At 38.8% G+C, this 22,982-nt stretch overlaps 2 protein-coding genes across 2 annotated transcripts in view; one reads left to right on the top strand and one right to left on the bottom strand.

The window, feature by feature from the left end:
* Positions 1 to 22,982, top strand: part of LIN7A (lin-7 cell polarity scaffold A) — a 378,990-nt gene that overhangs the window by 303,197 nt on the left and 52,811 nt on the right. The gene's annotated exons all lie outside the window — the stretch shown is intronic.
* MYF6 (myogenic factor 6) lies at positions 2,918 to 4,783 on the bottom strand. The gene is made up of 3 exons (XM_027107114.1): positions 4,174 to 4,783; positions 3,794 to 3,884; positions 2,918 to 3,555 (listed from the first exon to the last, which is right to left on the bottom strand). The coding sequence occupies exons 1-3, from the start codon at positions 4,690 to 4,692 to the stop codon at positions 3,437 to 3,439; spliced, it is 729 nt and encodes a 242-aa protein (XP_026962915.1). The 5' UTR covers positions 4,693 to 4,783; the 3' UTR covers positions 2,918 to 3,436.

Below are 22,982 nucleotides of genomic sequence, written 5' to 3'. Positions count from 1 at the left end.
TCCACCCTAAAAACACATGAAAGAGTCTGAAAAAAAAAATGAGTCCGTTAGACATAAGTGGATTTCCACTACGTTCAGGCTTGAGACTCAATGATCCAGGTGTGATGATTAAAGTTAGTTTCAGAAAGCTGACATTTGACATTCTACAAATTGTTTCTATAGTAACATAAAAGAGCAAGTCGCTCGTTGTTTTATACTTGATAACTTCATGCCTGCCTCTGGGAAGAGGCTCAGTTTTAATCTCAAATTGCTTATCTTTACCAAGTTATTAACATCTTGATTTTTCTGCTTCCACAGCCCTGTTTGTTTTGGCTTTGGCCTTAGTCAAGCTTATCATCATTAATATCAAACAAAAACATTTAAATTGCAAACACACCAAGGATTTCATTGGAAAGCCTAACATGTCAGCTATAGCAGTGGAGGTCACATGAAGTCTTTGGGAAATATTTGCTCTATTTAATGAAGAGACTTCTATAGGCAAACTTATTCCAAACAGTTTCTCAAGTTACCCCGCCAAGAGAGGTAGAGAGGATTTGATTTGCAAAGACTGAATAAAAACTATCGGCAATTAAAGTCCGTGAATTGATAAAAGCTTTCTGCTGATGAGCAGACTATAACACAAATCTTATTATAAATATATGCACAGTTATAAAGTAAATGAGTTCACCTGGTCACTTATGACATCTGATTTCAGTTGTGGCATGAGTCTGATTTTCCAAAATATAGGGGTGTGCATGTACATATACAATTTTAGGAAATCATTATCGATTCTCAGGAAGAAAATCATAGATACATAATAAGCATGATTAATGGATATACACGCCATCAAGCCATCTTCAGTCGCATGTGTTCTGATTAGATAATTTGCAATGCTTGACCACGTATCTTTTAATTAAATGACTCCTCTAATTTGGAGTTTACTAGCTAATCACTCTTGAGAAAGAGCTTTTGGAAAACAATTGTCAAATACAGCCAAGTTATTCTGCAGTCCTTAAATACTCCTCATTTCTCAAGGGCTTCTCTTTCAGGATGCATAAGCAATTCAGAGAGCGAGCTTGAAGCCACTAATGTTGACTGGCTCCAAATCCTGGCTCTGTACTTAAAACTGCAAGAACTCCTCTCTGTTCCAAAGTATCCTTTTCTCATAAGAGATAACAAAAGGACCCCTTTACAGGTTTTCGTAGGGTTATATGGGTAAAGTGTTAGTAATGGCTCATTCATTTTACTGCTGGTCTCATTGTTATTAATACTTTCTCAGCCAGAGCCTGCAAAAAAGCTAGAAAACTAAATCTCATGGAACTGTGGCTTTTGGTAGAAGAAAAGCCTCTTGATGGTCAATTTAGATTTACTAATGAAAAATAAAAACAGCTGACATTTAGTGTTTATTTTTGTGTCCTGTTTTGGTTAAGAACTTTATCTCAGTGAATCTTCAGAACCCCAGGAGTTAAGCCCTATTATAGTCATCCCCATTATTTTATAAATGAGGAAACGGGAAAAAGAGAGGAGCAGTGATAGTTCCACGTTTACACCGTAGCAGCGAAGATTCAATCCAGTTTATGGCGCACAGAGGTTCAGCAGTTTGCATCCACTAACACTCCCACCTACTTCTCTCACACTTTTGAGAGGGATTATATGTCAAGATCAGTTTCCTCTATGAAGCTTTCTGCATTTTAGGAGAAAGTAGAATTATCCATACACTCAGAAAATTGAGTAACTATTATCCCCAGGAAGAAGCTTTTTGAAATGCTAAAGGGACAAGACACTGCTCCATGCCTGCGGGGGGCGCGGTCTGTGGCGGCATCTGGAACTCTGGCGGTGGGCAACAAGGTCCAGACTGGAGCATTGGGAATGAAGTTTGGGCTGGGAAGTGCTGAATTAGATTTGATTTTCACATTTCTGAACTGAGGACTAGCTGTAGAGAAAAAGAGGGAAGGAAGCAGTTAAGGGCGGGCGGGGGGGAGTGAAAGTACCATTTACGGAATGTAAGAGAGAAGTAGCAATTCCAAAGAAATAGCTTGCCTCTTTCCTCTGCTTCACTTCCCACTGTGATTCTTGGTGGTCGTTTCTTCCTGAGGTTACAGGATAAACAAACCTGGCACACGTTGTAAAATCCTCACGGTGAGGAGCTCCTGGGGCTTCAAGCCTCTCTGGGGCTTTGCTATTTGGTCCAGCTAAGAGGTTTCATGTGTGTTGTTGTTGTCTTTTGCCCTCAGCCATTTAACCCTTACCTCTCTTGAAGCAACCTTCCTTCAAAGATGCCCACCCCACCTCATGAGACAGATCGTCCCCTTCTTTTATCTTTCTATTTGGAAAACAAACCCAAGCCACAAGAGGTCTTGAGGCTATTCCAGTCTTCTAGCCACCAGTCTAGTTCAAGAAAACCCGGGAGGGACCAGAGACCTGGCTCAGAAGCCAGCGCAGCCCCTGGTGCACCATATGAATGCTTCCTCACGAAGGGCCGGGCCTGTAAATTCAAAGAGGGAAAGTAATTCGGCCTAAATTAGCTGAAGATTTTTTTAGGCAAATGAGCAGAATTTTTGTGTGGTCATTTCTTGTAACAATGAGATTTTCCTCGATTGAACATTCAGTTGTTAACTTTGAGAAAGTAAATCTCACCAGATCTCCAGGTAAAGGACAGTTAAAACAGAAAGAAAAGGGATGCTGATAAAAGGGAAAAGGGCAGATTTCTTCCGGATGGTCTTCATTTCTAACCACAAGTGTGGGGTCTACATGAGATAGAAAAGTGAACAGTTTAATTCAGACACAGGAAAACAACCCATTTTCCTCCCTTTAAATCAGTCCATAAGTAAACGCCCAAATAAATGGGCTTGGGTGATTTCTAAATTAAAATGTGGTTCACCTTTATTTATGTCTCAAACATAGTTTTTTCAGTTGAATCAAATTAGGAACAACTTTGTTCATATAGAAACTTACATTTTAATATTACAATACCAGGATCCTCGCACATTTTATATACAATACGTCACTACACATTTAAAATATATTTCTTAGGTTTACATTAAAAAATGAAAGTACTAAGATTATTTACAAAAATATATTCAATACCACTAACATTTAGATGCAACGTTCCCACTTTGCTTTAAACAGGAATGAACTTCTTTTGAACATGGCACAAAAGGATCATCGTAATAAAAGTAAATATATTACAAAACCAACCAAACAAAAACAAAGCAAAACTGCTAGATCTAAGCCACTCGCGGTTCCCCAAATACAAGCCCAAAGCCGAAAGGCTTTTTCATCTGAGCGTACACAACAGTTTCCGAGAAGTTTCTTTGTGAATATGGCTCCTTCCCTTTCATAAGCTCCTGGGTCTGGGTTCCTAAATATTACTGTAACGTGACCTAAAGGATTAGGCGAATGAGGGAGGGAGGGATCTTCCTGCTACGTGGAGGACATCCCTAGCACCGGCGCCGGGTTACTTCTCCACCACCTCCTCCGCGCAGGGGAGTTTGTGCTCCTCCGAGGAGATGCTGTCCACGATGGAGGAAAGACATCGAAGGCTACTCGAGGCCGATGAATCAATGCTTGCCCCTCCTGAGCGCAGAAAACACACACACAAACATAACCCCGAAGGAAGGAAGAAGCCGGCAGCCCCGCGCCTCGCGCGAAGCCGCTTAGACCGCGCGGGAGGACTGGTCCCCGTGCAAGGAGCGCCGGTCTCTTAGGGACCGTCCAGGCTCCTGATGGGCTCCGAGCGCTTTCTGCCCCCAGCGAGCACCCCAGTCCCCTCCCGGGATGTTCTCCAGCGCAGTCCAGTGCCCTTTTACTTTACCTTCCTTGGCAGTTATCACGAGCCCCCTGGAATGATCCGAAACACTTGGCCACTGGGAGCTGCAGGTGCGCAGGAAATCCGCACCCTCAAGCTGGAGGAAAACCGAGGCAGCAGATTAGTCAAGAAACATCGGTTCCGGGGGTGGGGTAGGGGACCCTTTGTGAGGGGGTCTCCCCTGTTTCCTCAGGCCGGGTACGAATTTCCTGCCTATTGCAGGCACCCCGTGTTCACGGGTCACCGGGGGTTCATTTGAGAGGGACCGGGAGGGGCGGGTGAGGAAGGAGGACGCGAACGGAGACAGAGCAGCTGGAGGTTAAGGCCCCAAGGAGGGCGACTAATCAGCCTATACATTCCCCGGCCCCGGCAGCATCTGGGCTTACATTCTCTTGCTTGGGTCTGTAGCTGAAGGGGTCCACCCCTAGCTCCTGCATTTTGTCCTGCTGATCCAGCCGGTGCAGCAGGTCCTGCAACCGCTCGATGTAGTTGATGGCGCTCCGCAGAATCTCCACCTTGGGCAGCCTCTGGTTGGGGTTGGCCACAGTCCGCCGCTTCAGTGCCTCGAAGGCCTCGTTGATTTTCTTTAGCCGCCTCCTCTCGCGCAGGGTGGCGGCCTTCCGCCGGTCAGTGGGGGCAGATTTTCTCTTGCAGGTCTTGCAAGCCCAGATCAGGCATTGGCCGGGGCAGTGAGGAGGCTGCAGGCCTGGGGGCGCCAGGACATGTTCCTCTCCGCTGCTGTCGCTCCCAGCTTCCGGGGGCATTTGGTCCTGGCAGGGGGACAGGGTACCATCACTCCCTGGATACAAAGGAGAGCCCTCTGCCACTTCTAACGGCTGCAGGGTAACATTTTCCCCATCCAAGTAGAAGAAATAGGAGCCAGTTTCAAAAAGGTCCATCATCATGTTCTCCTCCTTGGCCTCTGACTCGGTCTGAACGGGGTGATGGGCTCAAAAACCCAGAGGAGCCACCCAGATGGCATTTAATTAGTGCGGTGACTTAAGTCGCCCCAGCTTTATATATAGAAGCTCCTGAAACTCAATCCAACTTTTAGCTGTCATGGAGCATCAGTCTCTCAACGTGATTACAGCCAGCGCTCTCTAGAACATCTAGTTTGAAAGAAAACTGAGAAGTGTCACCCCCAGAATGATGTGACAACCTATATGCAGAACAGGTTAAAACAAAAGACATAGAGAGAATCCAATAATTTAAACAAAGCATCGAACACTTCAATCTGGGGCAGTTTAGACGCTAACCTGCTTACAGGACAACTTCAGAACAACTGGGGATTAACACTGCTCCATTCCCCTCCCCCAGGCTCATCTGAATTCTAAGTATAGACCCATGATGAAAGATTTCAAAGGCAATAGCCATTGCTCCAAAATAGCTTGGTTAATGTTTGCAGACTGGTTCAGCTCTTTTCTCCCTCCTGCCTGTCAAAAAGGTGCTATTCCTGTGATTAAAACCCTTACAGTCCTTCAAAGGTTATACATGACTTTCAGGCTTCAGCCTCAATAGCAGCAGGTAAATCTCTTTCCTCTCTTTTACTAAGGTTGAATGACAGTTTGGGAGCTGGAAGGGGGTGGCTGGAGGGTGCTCAGATTGCTTCCTTGGCTATCTTTTTTTGGAGGGTGGCAACCAAGATCTGAATTCCGTACCCCTGCTCCACGGTGGAGCAGTAGTACCTATAAGGTAAGGGGTGGGACTGAGGATGGGGATGCACTAAATGTAATAATGTCTCTTGAAAAATAGTTTTAGTGGAAATAAGACTCACACTATAGCTATTTGATATTCCAGGATTCAACGTGCCACTCCAAGATGCCTCTGTTAAGGCTCCTGTTCTACAATGTGTGGTCATAGATTTTTCATTAGCATTCTCGGTATCCACTGACTCCAAATAAGTTCTTTCATAGGATTCAGATGAGAAAGGTAGCAACCAAGATACAAACCAAGGAACAGAATGTTTAGTTGCAGTTTGCCCATGGTCCAATACACACAAGTACGGTGGTTGAGGAGGCAGTACAAGATAAGGGTGAAGTGCAGGGCCCCTAAATTCCAAAGATACCCCCTCAAGTCTTAGCTAAGTTAATTTCTATTTATGTGTGGATGGGTAATACTAGGTCTTGATTTCTTTAAGATAACAATGGTTGCCTTATGGAATTTTGGTGAGAATTCGATCAAATGATACCGTGCGTGTGAAGCATATAACCTTATATTAGCTACTTGATGAACATTCGTTATTTAAAGCATAAGGCTATGTCAAGGTTAAGACCATTTCTTATGAAGGAAATAAAGCACAGCTGTAGCAGAGATTTATTTTTTCTCCTATTTAAATTCTTTTATTTAATTAATTTATTTATTTAATTTTTTAAATATCCCTTCCCTTTCCCTTTCCTTTCCTTCCCCTCCCAGAGCTCTGGAAGGACTCCTTCCAACCTTAAATTGCCTTTGGGGTGACAGTCAACTCTGGTTTTAGCCTTTATAGTCAGGGCCTGAAAAACTAGATGGAAACATAAGATCTTCTTATTCTACCCCAAGCAGTGATAATTATAGGCTGTGTTCAATACAATTTCACTTTTTAAATGAAGAGACTGAAGACAACGTCCTTGGACTCAATGGTCAGACAACGTAGAAACTAGTTACGTTTTTTAGTTAAATCACTTATTCCAGAAGATAATTCTTCATAGTCTCTTCCTACTGAGCCACAGACTTGGGATGTTAAGTTCTGACGTTTTGTGCTGTTTTTACATTTTTCTTATGTGCAGCTGAATAATTCCTTATCAAGTGTGAGAACCATTTTTCTGTGTTTGGAAAAGTAGGAGGCACAGGGAATAAGAAGAAGCCAATACTTTTGTGACATTTTATCCTATTTCTGCCATTCCCCTGGTTGTGATATCAGAAGTTAAGACTCCAGATTGGAGGCTCCAAGAGTTAAGGGAATAGCCTAACATCTATTAAGGAAAATTACCCTGTGCTCTTAACCTCACTCTGTGCTGTATCTTGTAATGTGAAGACAATTTGAAAAGTCATTTTAACCAGTAAAGTTATATAGCATTATTGCTAAGATTATTAAGATAACAATAGCTGAAATTCATTTATTCAACATGTTTGGGGTACCTACTGAGTGCCAGATAGTGTCTTGGGTGACAAGAATAAAATGGTGAAAAATGATCTCTTCTTATGGAGTTGGAATCTAGAAGGGTGAGTGAAATTGACTAAGTAATTAAAAAAATGGAAGCAATAGCACTGGAATTGGGGGTGGAAGACCTAGATCACAATCGTTTGGGGCCTATGAGAACTTAGTCAACCCTAATATCTCAAATTCTCAGTTTTTTCACCCATAACATGTGTAATGACAAAGACATCATACTCTCAAAGGTCATGATAAAGTTTTTAAAAATGTGAAATTGCTTCAAAAATGTTGCATACCTATAAAAGTATTTTTATTACTGCAATTAGGTATAGAGAAAAAATGAGATAAGAAAAAGATCACTTCTAGGGAATTTTGTTGCTTGGGTGACAGAAGTAACGAAGCATCGACATATATACACTACCAAATGTAAAATAGGTGGCTAGTGGGAAGCAGCTGCATAGCGCAGGGAGATCAGCTCGGTGCTTTGTGTCCACCTAGAGGGGTGGGATAGGGAGAGTAGGAGGGAGGCTCAAGAGGGAGGGGATATGGGGATATATGTATGCATATGGCTGATTCACTTTGTTGCACAACAGAAAGTAACACAGCATTGTGAAGCAATTATACTCCTATAAAGATGTATTAAAAAAAAAAGAAGTGGGGCTTCCCTGGTGGTGCAGTGGTTGAGAGTCCGCCTGCCAATGCAGGGGACACGGGTTCGTGCCCCGGTCCGGGAGGATCCCACATGCCGCGGAGCGGCTGGGCCCGTGGGCCATGGCCGCTGAGCCTGCGCGTCCGGAGCCTGTGCTCCACAACGGGAGAGGCCACGGCAGTGAGAGACCCGCGTACCACACACACACACAAAAAAAGTAACGTTTAAGCTGACACCATTCTTAGATTCGCCACTGATTTTAAGAGGTATCGGGTAGATATGAGAAAGTCTGCACATCATGAACCTGCTAAAGAATATGAAAGTGTGCGCTTTCTCCTTCATTTTCCCCTTATTTAAGTGTTGTCACTGGAGAAACAGTGGAAACAGTTCAAAATGTAGAAAGAGAAGATTCTAGAGAGAAGAAGAAAAAGCTTTGGGGTGCTGATCAAGAGCAACTTCCCAGAAAGGGGTGGCATTTCTTTGTGTGAACTATCACTACTGAACTGTCATTTCTTATTAAACTACAAAGCCCCTTTCACAATATTCTCTAGAACTTGGGCCAATAAAATTAATGTTGTTATTCACCTTTGTTCAAACAGACTTTTCCCTCTTTTGTTGTTGTTTTGGGGATTGGGAGTAGGGATGGGAAGAGAGAAAAAAGGAAATGCCAGCTTGGGAAATAACCATTTTTTATTAGATTAGGTAATGGGAAAATACGCAATGATTCCAGACAACTAAATACGGAACTCTTGGAACTCAAACAAAATGTGAGATGCCTGTAATTGCAATTATATTATTTCTCAGTACAACTTGGGAGACACAGATCTTGACAAGTGGTCAAAACAGGTTTATTCTCCAAGGTTTAAATAGTTCAAATATGCTTTTTTTAATTATGGAAAAAGTTAATAATAAGAGAATAATAATATTGTGTCAATAAATCACTTCAGGGGCCTAGAGTTCATTCATAACAAAATGTGAAAGTAAGCTAGTGATAGAATTGAGAGTTTTCAAATAGTTTACCACCCCAGCATTCTTACTTCATGCTTAGTTATTTGTAAACGCATTTTCTTCCCATCATCTCCACAAAAGCTTGAGTATGTCCAGTTCTTCTTCTCCGTGAAAAGGAGTGGGAGGAAAAGGATTACGGCCAGCTCAGCCAATGGTGGATTTTAGCTATGAGCCTTTGGGATGGTGCTGTTATGTGGTAGAAAAACAGTCTCGGAGTAAGCCAGGATCTAAGTTCTAGCCATCGTCAATTATACGTTCCAAGCCTCAGTTTTATAAGAGATCAAATGGCATATGTAATGTATACATCACAGGTTTGTTGTTAGCATAAAATGGAAAAAAAATATATGTTGAGTCCTTGCTATGGAATATGCACTCAAGAAATTTTAATTTCCTTCCTTCCCCTACTCAATTCATAAGGCCTCTGATTGAAATAGCCAAAGGGAATTAACTGAAATACCTAGATTTGTTAAGACAGATGTTTAGGATAAATTTAGGGATTTATTTGTGTTAATGGGGTAATGGAAGTGAAAATATTAGAACTAGTGACTCTGATAATTGTGTTTCATGTATTTATGCCCTCAACAAATTTCCAATTACTGGGGGACAGACACTAATTAAAAAAATGACTACCTGACCTAGGAACTTTGGAGGAAAAGAATGTGGTTCTTTATGAGTGTATAACAATGAAGAGTCTGTCATGAATGGAAGCTTGCGAAAGGACATAAGTTCCTGAGATGTTGGGTTGGTATTTCTAGGGAGCAGAGTTGAAGATTTTTAACAAACCTGTGGATTGGAGGAGTGGTGACAGTAGGAGGAAGGTCACGGAAGAAGTAGACACAGGGTTAGTCAGAAACTGATGAAGAGATTTTTGTGGGTTATACCTAAGGAATTTGGCTATATTATTGCATATCTGGGTTCAAAGAAAGCAGTTTCAGTTACAGCTGAGAAAGTAGACCTGAGGACCAGATAGAAAATATACTTTTTCAGCAGTGGAAAGAAAGAGGAGAAAAGGGAGTAAAAGAAAGCGGGTGGAGGAGGGCAAGGAGAGAAAGAAAATGAACAGCACTAAGTCCAGCCTGCCAGGAGAAGACGATCAACTAACAAGGCCAGTGAGTGGCCCTGAAGAAGTAGAAGGTGAAGGAAGGGCCTGCTGACTGAAAGGGAAAATTCAGAAGAGGCAGATTAATGCTTTAAACTTGTGGCTGCTAAATGAGTAACCTGAACCCATGCACCTGTAATTTACCTAATCTGCAGACAGTGTGTGCCCAGAGATTCCCGAACACTGTGGTAAAAATAGTTTGCACTTAGACTGACAGAACATTCGAGTTACTTCAGAGGACATGGGGGAGGGGCACAGACCAAGCAGAGGAGAAGGGAATGTTTTAAAGGCGAATGCAACTTCCAGACTGTGGCAGTGAGAAGTTGGGCAGAGAAATGGGGCTGGATCTGGATTACGGGGACTGCTGCGCAGCTGCCTGTTTCAAAATAGCTCCGAAGAAATGTGTCTAAGATGAGCAGAGGAGGAACCAGAGAGGCTGCTCTTCAGATTTTTCAAATATATTTTTTACTCTTTGCTCTCACCCCCCTTTCCCTTCCACTTGGGAATAGAACAGGACTTCCACAAAAACCTGTGTTCAGTTCATGTACTAGACACAAAATGCTACTGAAAGAGGCTGCTGCTCGTTTATTTTCTAGGCACAGTGTCCAGGGAAAGAGACCATAAATGCTCGTCTCCCTGAGAAACTCTTATTTGGTGCTTAAAAAACGAAGTTCTCTTTATAATTCTGCACTCTCCCTATTTTCATTCAGATTTAGGAGTTTAAGAGCAACATTTGTGAACCATTAGAATGTTTTCAGGTTACGTATTCCTTCCCTGTGGGTCACCAACTGGCAAAGGTTTGCTTAGGACAAGTACCCAGGAGGTCCCACTTTCAGTACAAAGATTGGGAAATCCTGGACAAATCAGAACAAGTTGGTCACCCTACTTCCAGGAAAAACAGGATAGATGCTGACAAGTATCTATTCATAAATAAGAACAATGAACAGAGTGCAGTATATATAAAGTAGACTTTTTTCTTTAAACATAATTATAGTGATTACAAATATGGGGTTTGATGTTAGATCTAAATCCTAGGCTCAGCTCTGCCACTTGCTAATGTTTGACCTTGGGCAAGTTATTTAACTTCTCTAAGTCTCAACTAGTCCATAAAATGGAAATAATATTACCTTATAAGGTTGTTTTAATGATTAAAACAATGTTAATAAACAATATACAGTGTCTAGCGCGTATTAAACAATACAAATTGGTATTATATTATTTAACTTTTGATTGAAGAAAAATCATCCATCTACGTGTCACCTCAATAAATCATACTTTGCTTTTTTTGTCTTCTATATGACCAAAAATTTTATATAATTAATAATACATAATGTAAATTTTGTATTACATGATTTTAAGAATATAGATATAATACAATATCATGCATATATGGCCTTTTTCACTTAAAATGTTACATAAACATTTTCCATGATGCTATGTAAAACTAATGTTTAAAATTTCTAAGATATATGGAATGATTTTTCAATGTTATTTACATCTTTTAAAAACTAAATGAATTGTGATATTCAGATGACCCAAATTATAGTAGGGTCTGATGTTACTAGCTTGTTAAGCTAAACAGATGTCTCTAGTATAGAATGGTTAGCCAAGTATTTTGTTACTGCCCTCCAACTGGCTGGTTATGACATATTGCCCAAAATAGTTGGTGCTTTAATGCCTATGTCACAGCCTACTGTGACAAATAGTCACCACTGTACAAACACATTTATTCCATAAAGTTTTTCTACCGGTTTGGAAAAAAAAGTTGTTTAATCAGACGTACACACACATTTCATACTTTTTCAGAAGCTCAGACATTTCGCCTTGAGATAATGCATGTTAGCTTTTAGGATAGTGATAGAAATATGGCAAAAGTTATAAAATGTTTAAATTGTATATAATCTGGTGTTTTTGAAGTACAGGGATTATATTTTCAATGTGCCACTAGTCACATAAAAATTAATCACGTTAAGTTTTATCTTCCCTGATTTCAAGATCTGAGCTAGATATTGTGATTGGAAAAACCGTGCTGTATAATTTCACAATGTAAGTATAATCTTTTTATTAAATCATTTAAATTTTTTTTATTTTCTTCTGTTTAAGTATAAACTATCATGAGATTTAAGCTATAATATTCCACAATTTGTACTTTTAAAGTATAGAATAAAAAGTAGTTATATATATTTTACTTTGTAAAGTTGTAGCCGTTATTCAATTCTGAAAAAAAAAAGTTGCAGTCCCTGTGTCAAAGTGCTTTAAATAAATAATTTCATTACATCTTTTTTTTTTAATAAATTTATTTATTTGTTTATTTTGGCTACATCGGGTCTTTGTTGCTGCACATGGGCTTTCTCTGGTTGTGGCGAGCGGGGGCTACTCTTCGTGTGGTGCACCGGCTTCTCGTTGCGGTAGCTTCTCTTGTTGTGGAGCACGGGCTCTAGGCGCACGGGCTTCAGTAGTTGCAGCACATGGGCTCAGTAGTTGTGGCTCGTGGGCTCTAGAGCGCAGGCTCAGTAGTTGTGGCGCACGGGCTTAGTTGCTCCGCGGCATGTGGGATCTTCCCGGACCAGGGCTTGAACCCGTGTCCCCTGTGTTGGCAGGCGGATTCTTAACCACTGTGCCACCAGGGAATCCGGATTTCATTACATCTTCACCATGTTTTATCAAGTATGATTTATCTCCATTTTAAAGAGGGAGTAAAGCATTGAGAAGTTAATCTACTTGCCTGAAAATCACATGCTTATAAACTAAACTCTGGCTCTTAGAGCAGTAATTTGTATAATCAAAATGAAGTTCTTATTCTGAGCCTCCTTACAGTGCCCAATAGAAGAGTAGTCTTCAGTGGGAAAAATAAAGTCTAGGGGCAAACTACCTTAGAGGACCTTTGAATGTTTATTTGGCAACCTGTAGGGTAACTTCCGTTTTTCTAGTGACCAAAAGAGGCACTGTTGATAGCTGCTGGCTGAGATTTGGACCTGTGTTGTACTTTGGGAAATAATGATGCAATGCTATTTTCCATGTACAGTGCCATGTACAGGCAGCCTGTCCCAGAGGTCATGAAACTGATGCTCAAATTCAAATGCTTGAAACTCATGGTCTATTTGATTATTTTAAAATATACAGTAAGAAGGAAAGAGAAAGACAGAGTAGGTTAGCACACTTAAGATAAAAGTGGGGTGGAGAGACCATACTATACAAGTCTTGAGCTACGCAATGCATATATATCCTGTGTTTCTCCCTTCCCCTTCAGTCTGCCCCACTTACAGTATATACAAGGACTAAAATTGAGGGTGATCAAAGGATTTCAGCAGATGGAAGGTGTCTGAACAAATACACGGATGCTCTATACACCTATTCAAAACTACAGCTCACCTATAATCTACTGGGCAGCCAGCAGATTCTGTGGACCAAACTGGATTTCACCAATAAGTGGTCAGTTTAAGACTTCTTAAATATTGGGTTTCTCAGGCATATTTAGTTATTTGATGCTTAATTGGCCCTCCATCCCTTTCTATGTTGACAAGCATAGCCTGCACTTACTTCGTCTGTCTCTAACCTGTTTTCCAAGCCATTTGCTTTTATATTTAGTTTCATCTATTCTCCCTATTTTTTCCTCTTATACTCTATGGTAGGATTGAATATTCTTAAATAAGAGCAAATGTATATTATATCTCCTTTCAGAAGTTCTTTACATGTTTTCAAATAGAATTGCTATCGCTTGATATTTTCTAGTTTCTTGCCTAATTTCTTTGAATTCTTTAACATAAATCTATCTTATAAAAGTTTCATAATCTCTCATTTCTATTTGCCACTTCCCATCCCGTCTTTTTTTTCCTCAAAATGGTGGGTACATTTTGTTCCAAGAACTACCACATCAGCTGAGTGTAGAATTTCTTTCTAAATTTGTTTTCAAGAAAACAGACAATCATACGCTTTTGGAGATCAACAAAGTAAGGTGCTTACGTAGCCCTTAATAAAGCATTCTTTTTACTAAACACAGAGTAATGTGGATTGTGACAAGCATGACTCCTATGATGGATATTTGGTAAAGTATGATTTTCTTTTCATACAAGCCAGGGCTCTATTAACATGGTTTCCTCAAGTCTACTTCTCACTTCCAAATCCTCTAGGAATTGACACCAACTGTCCATTTTGACACTTGTTCATTAATTTCCTTTCAATGGGACTATTCTCTTCTCTCAGCTGTTGTAGCAATTTACGGTTTTACAGACTCTTCTGGTATGGCTCTTTGTTGAACATTCTTTCTGTGTTCAGACTGTGTAACACCAGAGCCTGAAAGTATGTCACAGAGTCATTAGTGTAGTTCACCACTTGTTCCGTTATCCACTCTCACAGAGGGAGACTTTAGCTGACCCCTTAAAAACTGAAAAGGGCAAAATCAATTAGTTCTCTCCAGCAAGATTTAATGGTCTTGATAGCAGTAAGTCCGTGCTTCCTTTCCTAACCTGCATCATTCTACACACCTGACCTGACTGCATCCAATAGATCTCTAGTTATAAACTTCTTACAGAAAAAAAAAATGTTTTTTCCTGTTTGGGAGGTGTGTGTACACACGCTGTGTGAGGGAGGTCACTTTCACTGCCATGACTGTAAGCACTAACAGATCCCAGTAAACAGAGAATGATTGTTGCATCTCTTTGTGAAATATGAACAACCTTGCTGATTTTTATTCATGATTGGGAAACCCCAGCATTTTGAGGATTAAAGGGCATAAAAATGAATAATACAAGAATGGCTGTAGAAGAATATAGCATTTGTTTTGTAGTAAAATGAAGTGGGACCGTGTGACTTTTCCATGGCGCAAGTACTTTTCTTGTGTGTCAAGTTTTGTTTTGGGTTAGTGAGAAACATCACATCACGAAGAAAGAATGCAAGAAGCAAGGCCTGCTTTACACTTTACCAATCTGTTGTGCTTCTCCTGGAAATTTTTGCATTTGAAGTTTGACAGAAGGTAGCAAATTTTGTGTGTGTGGTTGCTATGCTTAAAAATAAGTATGTAATAAGTGATATTTGATTGTTTTATATTATTTTACCATTTTATAGATGAACATGGTTTAATCTTTTAGATTTTCTTTCATCTTATGATATAATAGCGCTAAGAACATATGCTGCTTTTTTTAACTAAGTAATTTCAAGATATTAATTCTTTAATGTTCCCTATATAATTCTAAGACAGCTAGACTTCTTATGTTTCAAACTTTATTTTTACTTCTTTGAGTGTTTGGTATTTTATATAGCTTTCTAAAACTTTCATAGCAGAACCTTTTCTTTAATCTTATCCATTTTAATTCATCAAACAGCTTATTCTTTCCTGACTTTGAAGAAAATCCCAGTCTTCTCTATGGAATAAGTTATCTTTTGAAGATTAAAGTGATGATTAAAATCAGCTCTTGGACATATGATAATACTATAATACTATTTTTGGCAGTGGTGTGTTACTTAAAAAGTTTTATAAATACATTATCTTAGCAATAACTCCAGCCGCAGGAAAAAATGAAGCACGATCTTATAAGATTAGTGTGAGATTTCCTGAGGGTACAGTAATTTAGCTCTACCTTCAGAAGTGGGCAGCAAGACTTTTCTGGGACTCTGGGGCTTTTAATAGTCTATCTAGTATAAAGGCAAATAATGGAGACAGAGGAGGAGGGAAGGGGGAGAGGCAGGGAGGAAAGGAGAGAGGAGAGAGGGAAAGGAAAAGCTGGAAGGGGAAATGAAGGGTTGTGAAGTCATTCTTAGTTTAGAATTGACCATTAGACTTCTATCAAAATCTACTCTTTTTAAAAAATCACAGCGTTTTGAAAATCAAAGGCCTTAGAATTAAGCACATGTTTTATTGGTGGGTTACTTGTTCCTAAGCACAAGTATCCTTCCTTGGTAATAGAATTTGCTGAAAAAGCACAGAATCACTGGAAGCTTGATGTTGTCTCGTATGTTCCTATTTCAAAGTTTATGACTGTAAGGAAATACTCACAAGAGACTGTGGAGTGTGGATCATCAAACGATTTCTATTTTTCACAACTGCCTCTTTTCACATGTCTCATATTGATTACAATATTTACTTCTATGGTTATTCATAACCAAGCACTTATCACATTGCCCTTTAATGCTTATTTATTCATATCCTCCACTCTGTAGAGCAGGAGCTATGTAATCATCATTGCTTAGAAGGATCACCTGGTGGAAAACAGGTAGTATGTAATCTCTGCTCAATGATAATTGTCAAAACCCACATCATCTTCTCTGAGATGAAGTGGCGTTTTCCCTTATTGGATATTTATTTCTTTTTCTATTTGGGATTTGTTTAAATTTTTTGGTGCTTTGCCCAAAACATTGTGTGTCTCGATCAGTGCAAGATATAATGCTCGTTTTATTTTAGTAGAAGTTCCTGGAAACTTCATGGGACAAGAGGTGCTCTACTCAAAAAAAACATTATATAGCAAGATTTATTTTTGGAGCTGAAATTGCTAAGCCTTAGATACTAAGTCTAAGTAATTAATTGCTAAGTCTGGCTGCCACAACAAAATTAGAGTACATCAATTTGAGTTAAGGCACTCATGCTATGTTTATAAGAAGAGAGTATGATAGTTTATTGGCTACTTGTTTTAAAAGTATTGGTGGGGGCTTCCCTGGTGGCGCAGCGGTTGAGAGTCCGCCTGCCAATGCAGGGGACACGGGTTCCTGACCCGGTCTGGGAAGATCCCACGTGCCACGAAGCAGCTGGGCCTGTGAGCCATGGCCGCTGAGCCTGCGCGTCCGGAGCCTGTGCTCCGCAACGGGAGAGGCCACAGCAGTAAGAGGGCCACGTACCGCAAAAAAAAAAAAAAGTATTGGTGGGTTACTTGTTTCTAGTCATCCAGCTCCTGAATACCTGGTCATCCTTGTTTTTTTCTGGCCTCCATGTCAGTGAGAGTCTCTATTTTACCCAGCTGGCCCTGAGAGTGAAAGGCTTAGGACAGTGGTTATCTTACCCTTGGCCATTCTTCTGGACACTCTCCAGAAGCTGGTCTGTGTTGCCACCTTTTCACTTCTTGAACCCTGCGGGTTCAGGGTTTCCTGGGTACCTGAAGGTAATCAGAATAGTATGTATGGAACCCAGCACTGGAACTAGTAATCCTTAACTCCCCTCTTTGTATCCTTCAACTTTCTTCTTCATAAAGTCTTGGCTTTATAGTAATAAAATATTTTAATTTACCTTAAAGTAACTTAATTTTGTACATTTTTTAATCCAGTAAATATTCATTTTAAAAAATGGTATCTTAAATGTTACATACCGTGTAACCCATTTATAAGAGGACTTTGAAATGATTACAGTAGTCTGTATAAGGTGCTGTTGGAATTACCAGGCCTCAGTAAACTTCTTAGAAAAGAACACGAACTAGTGGAACACCTAGTAGAGCAGGCCTCTCCTTTCACGTGACTTAATTTGGCAGATTTTTTGATGGATTAATTTATTAAATTTTTTTTTGTAAATTACATATAATTCAGGCCCAAACTCTGAAAGCAAAATGGTCATACTTCTAGCCAATGCCATAAACTCCCCAATTATCTTATTAGGTATCTTCATGAAATTTTGATGAATTTCTTTTGTTGACCATGATGAGAAGAAAAAGGTTTGGAAAGCACTACTCCAAACTGTTGATAATAGTTATATTTAGGTACTAGAATTTTGGTTGATATAAGTTTAAAAGAGAGTTTTCTGTAATTTAAAAAAATCTATAATAAGCATTCTCCAGTTTTGTAATGAGAAAATCAAATGAATATTATTTAAGAAAAGCAAATAAATATAGGAACTTAGTCACAAGTAGAACTAGTATATCTGGCAAATAAGACAGAATCTTAATTTTTAGGACAGGAAACAAGGCCTGTACCATATTTGCAGCAAAATTCTCTTGATGCTGCAGCAAAATTCTCTTGATGCTGCAGCAAAACTCTCTTGAAGGAATAAACCTAAAATTTCTCAAGATAAGGACTAAATCTTCCCAGAGTTTGGGGTGAATTGCTTCTGATATACAGAGATGAGGACTGTGGGAGCTGGGAACCATGTAGCTTTCTCCAAATGATAAGCTTCAATTATCTGGGCAATTCAATTATGGGAATAAGGTCCTTCCCAATTATAACAGATTATGGTATATGCTACTTTAATTCAATTTATTGGACTGGGAAGTAAGGTTACTCAAAGTAGCCCAATAGTCTAAACTTCAGTTTGGTTTTTTTTCTCTCAGGAATGCTGTATTTTTTATTGAGATACAATTCACATGACATAAAATTCAGCCTTTTAAAATGTACAGTTCAGTGGTTTATAGTATTTTCACAAAGTTGCACAATCATCACCACTGTTTCCATCACCTCAGAAGAAACCCTGTATCCATTAGCAGTCACTTCCCATTTCCCACTCTGTCCCTGGCAACTACTAATGAGCTTCTATGGATATGCCTATTTTGGATATTTCATATAAATGGAATAATTACAATATGTCTGGCTTCTTCTGGAACCATGGGTGAAATCCATTTCACCTGCCTTCACTAATCAAGGTTTTAAGACTTTCATGACCTCTAAGCAGCACATAGCCTGAACAATAAGGTGTCTGACCGAGTTGTTTTCCAGGAACTTGGAGTCAGCTGCATCTATTTCAAGCTGAGCCAAGGGTCAGCTGTGTCTAGTTTGAGCTGAGCTCCTTAGGACCGGGAAGGACCACTGACCCTTGAACTGGGCATGCGCAGGCATGCGCACTTGTGAACTTTAGAATGTGAAGAGGCCTGTAGCGTAGTTAAGCCTGCGCAGAGCAACAATTATCGCACCTTTTTCTAATCACCTTTCCCCGTTCCCCCGCGCCTCCGACAGCCCTGCTTCTTTTTTTTAAATCCCATGAACACCCAAGCCTCTTGCCTTCTTGGAGCAGATTCGAGACCTGCTCTCCCGTCTCCTCGCTCTGCTGCAAACCTCGGCATCTCACCGTTTTAGCTTGCTGCACGTTGGGCAAAACAAACCCGGTTAGTACCACCTTCACTTAGAGTAAAGTTTTCAAGGTTGATATATGTTGTATCATGAGTAAGTACTTCATTCCTTTTTGTGGCTGAATACTGTTCCATTGTATGGTTATACCACATTTATCCATTTTTTGGCTATTATGAATAATGTTGCTATAAAAATTTACGTACAAGTGTTTGTGTGGAGCCATTTTAGTTTGTGTTTTTGAACTGGCACCAAAATAAAGCCCACACAATGTGATTAGTTGATAAATCTTTTAAGTCTCTATGGTTCCTCCTCTACAACTTTATGTCTTTTGCAAGTTTGTTGAAGAAATTGAATCATTAGTCCTGTACAGTTTTCCAAAATCTGGGTTTTGCTGATTGCATTCTTTTGGCATAATTTAACGTTCTTCTGACGTCTATAGTTTCATTCATTGGTAGCTCGCTGTAGAGGCTTGATTGGATTCAGACTTGATGGGGGAGGGAGGGCTGGTAAGATTACAGTATAGTCTGTTATACTACAAACCTTATGTCTGGTTGTCTCTTTTTTTTTGATATTAGCAGCTATTGTTGATCTTTGCTGGGATCCATTATGGAATGAGAAGTAGTGATAGTCTAATTCTGTCATTTCTTCTTTATTTATAGCTAGAATATGGTATAAAGAAAAAAAATCTGTCCTCAGATATGTTGTTACTGCATCATTCAGTTTGTATATAAAAGGAAGGATAAAATGCTTGAATCTTTCCCTTTATTTGCTCGTTTTCAGAATAAATTGGTTATCATCCTCTAATAATTGACTATTCATGGGTTTTAAAAATGAACTCATGGACTAAACATATTCAGTATATTTTAATCAATTGGAGTTATTATTTTTCAAATTAATAGTTGAATTTTTAAAAATAAGTTTCTGTATTTTGGCAGGAACACATAAGTAGATTTTGACATTCATTATATTAGATGATTAACCATGATATTTCTTTTTATATAAAGTCCCCTTATTTAGGTTCTTTGAAAATGTATTTATTTTGTGTTGAAGTATAGTTGATTTACAATGTTGTGTTAGTTTCTGGTGTACAGCAAAATGATTCAGTTATACATGTATAATATACATTCTTTATCAGATTCTTTTCCTTTATGGTTTATTACAGGACCATATGTATGTACTATACAGTAGGACCTTGTTCTTTATGTACTTTATATATAGTGCTTTTTATCTACTAATTACAAACTCCTAATTTATACCTCCTCTCCGTGCTTTCCCCTTTGGTAAACATAAGTTTGTTTTCTATGCCTGTGAGTCTTGTTTCTGTTTTGTAAACATGTTCATTTATATCATTTTTTTGGATTCCATATATAACTGATATCATATGATATTTGTCTTTCTCTGACTTACTTCACTTAGTATGATAATCTCTAGGTCCATCCATATTGCTGCAAATGGCATTATTTCATTCTTTTTTTATGGCTGAGTAATATTCCATTGTGTATATTCATATATATATATATATATATATATATATATATCTCCACACACATCATCTTTATCCATTCCTCTGTCAGTGGACATTTAGGTTGCATCCATGTCTTGGCTATTGTAAATAGTGCTGCATTGAACATTCAGGTGCGTGTATCTTTTCTAATTAGACTTTTGTCCAGATACATGCTCAGGAGCGGGATTGCTGGATCATATGGTAACTCTTTTTTTAGCTCTCCCAGTGCCACTTGCTGAAGAGACTGTCTTTTCTCCATTGTATATTCTTGACTCCTTAGTTGAGGATTGATTACTATTGGTGAGTGGGTTTTTTCCTGAGCTCTCTATTTTGTTCCATTGATCCATATATCTGTTTTTGTGCCAATACCACAATGTTTTGATTACTGGAGCTTTGTAATAATTGTCTGAAGTTTAGGAGGGTTATGCTTCCAGCTTTGTTCTTTTTCCTCAGGATGGCTTTAGTAATTCTGGGTCTTTTGTGGTTCCATATAAATTTTAATTATTTGTTGTAGTTCTGTGAAAAATGTCATGGTTAATTTGATAGGTATCATTAAATCTGTAGATTGTTTTGGGTACTGTGGCCATTTTAACAATATTAATTCTTCCAGTTCAAGAGCTTGGGATATCTTTCCATTTCTTTGAATAATCTTCAATTTCCTTTATCAGTATTTTACCGTTCTCAGCATATAAGTCTTTCATCTCCTTGGTCAGGTTTATTCCTAAGTATTTTATTTTTTGATGCAGTTTTAAAAGGGATTTTTTTTACTTTCCCTTTCTGATATTTCATTGTTAGTGTAAAGAAATGCAACAGATTTATGTATGATAATTTTATATCCTGCTACCTTGCTGAATTTGTTTATCAGTTCTAGTAGTTTTTGTGTGGAGTCTTTAGGGGTTTTCTATATAAGGTATCATATCATCTGCATATAATGACAAGTTTACCTTTTCCCTTCCAGTTTGGATACCTTTTATTTCTTTAAACTTCAGGTTTTGTTTCTGGGACATATATCTTTGAATTCTTATAAATTTTGGAGAAAATGTAAATGTTTCACACTGGGGTGGTATGATCCACTGGGCATTAGAAGTTGGGTGAGTGTTCATCCTGAAAAGGTGAAATTATTTATGATCTTTAAAGGAAATGAAGACCAAAGGAAATAAGACCATGGAACATACTGAGATTTTTCGCTCCAAAATTCATTTTGGTTTAGAGTGAGGGGGTTAAATTTAACATGATTTCATTTTTTTCCCCCTAGCAGCCAATTTCCCTACATCATTTACTGAATAATGATGTATCTTCTCTTCCTTGGTGGATATTTCCTTACTGACATATTAAAATCTTATAACATGGCCTGTGTTTGAAAACTTGTCTCTTTCATTAGGTATTGCTTCTTCTCATGTCAGTCGTACACTTTATTTTGATAATAAAATATTTTAATAGATGGAAGTTCTCGCCTCATCACTCTTATTACTCAAAAAAGTTTATCTTATTGCTCAGTTATTTATTCTTCAAGATGAACTTACGATGTTTTTATAAATATGAAATAATCTAATACTATTTAAGATTTTTAAATTGGCATATTAAACTTATGAAGTAATTTGAGAAGAACCATGTTTTTTATAATAGGCTTCCCTTACCAAAAAATGTAATCATATCTTAGATTTCCCTGTTTTAGTTTTCTTCAGAAGTGACCTCTAAGTTTAGCTTCTTGGTATTTTATATTTTGGACACTATCAGTGAACTGACTTTTCCCGTTATATCTTCTCACTCATTAATTGGTTGCTTATAATTTTGGAATATTTATTTTGTGGTCACTTGTATTAGAGAACTTGTTATTACTTATAAAGTATTTCAGTCTGCTTATTTGTATCTTCTAGGTATGCAATATTTTTGTGTTGAATCATGACAGTTTTGACTTCTGTTATTTTTGTTTTCCTTATTGCTTTGGTTAGATTAGCAGTATACATATTTGGTACCTGATTTTGATAAAAATCTTTGTCTTTAAAATCTCTCTAGTACCTTAGTTATTTAAAGCACATATGTATTTTTCATGCAGTTACCATTTATTTACTACTGTTAAGCCGCAGTGAAGGAGTGATATAGAGATAGGTACATATGTGTATGTGTATCTCTGTTTATCTATATCTATCTTCAGGAAATAAGGGGTTATTGAACCCTGCCTGAGTCTCTCTACTTTGTGTCTGTCCCTGAGGAAGGGAGATGCCTCTGAATCTAGCTGGACAGTAGGACCCTGCTCCCTGATGACCCACTTCCCTACCTCCGGCTTTTCTTGGATCTGAGTAGTGCCAGTTCCTGGATTCTCTTTAGCCTTGCTCCACCTGCCTGTTATGATATGCTACCTCCTACCAGTCCACCCTCGTGTGTCCTGCTAGCCTGGTTTGCCACCTGTTGCTCGTTACTGTCTTCTCTGGCCCTGGTGTCCGCCTCCATGCCTGTACACATTGGCAGCTGAATACAGACCTGCCTCTGCATGGCCAGAAACTGTCTCACCTCGTGGAATATTTTGTTCCAAGTTTCTTCTGGAACTGCCTCTCCCTACCTCTCTAGTCTAATTAGTTTTGATGAGGTCTTTAAAAGAATATATTAAATCCATACCTGTCTCCTTAAGGAGTAAATATAATGTAATTTAAAAAGAAAAATATGTTCTCTTAAAGAGGACTTTGGTTATAATATTCCAGTGGCTATTGAAATATATTGGATTTCTATAAATGGTCCCCAAATTTTATGTTTTGAAGGCCTATGTTTTTTTAAGAGGAAGGTGTGTGTGTGTGTGTGTGTGTGTGTGTGTGTGTGTGTGTGTGTGTG

Source organism: Aethalodelphis obliquidens, unplaced genomic scaffold (assembly GCF_003676395.1).
Source record: "Aethalodelphis obliquidens isolate GAN/ISIS:26980383/991018 unplaced genomic scaffold, ASM367639v1 scaffold8, whole genome shotgun sequence".
NCBI lineage: Eukaryota > Metazoa > Chordata > Mammalia > Artiodactyla > Delphinidae > Aethalodelphis > Aethalodelphis obliquidens.
The sequence above is the reverse complement of the archived record's forward strand: the minus strand, read 5'-3'. Positions and strand labels throughout refer to the sequence as shown.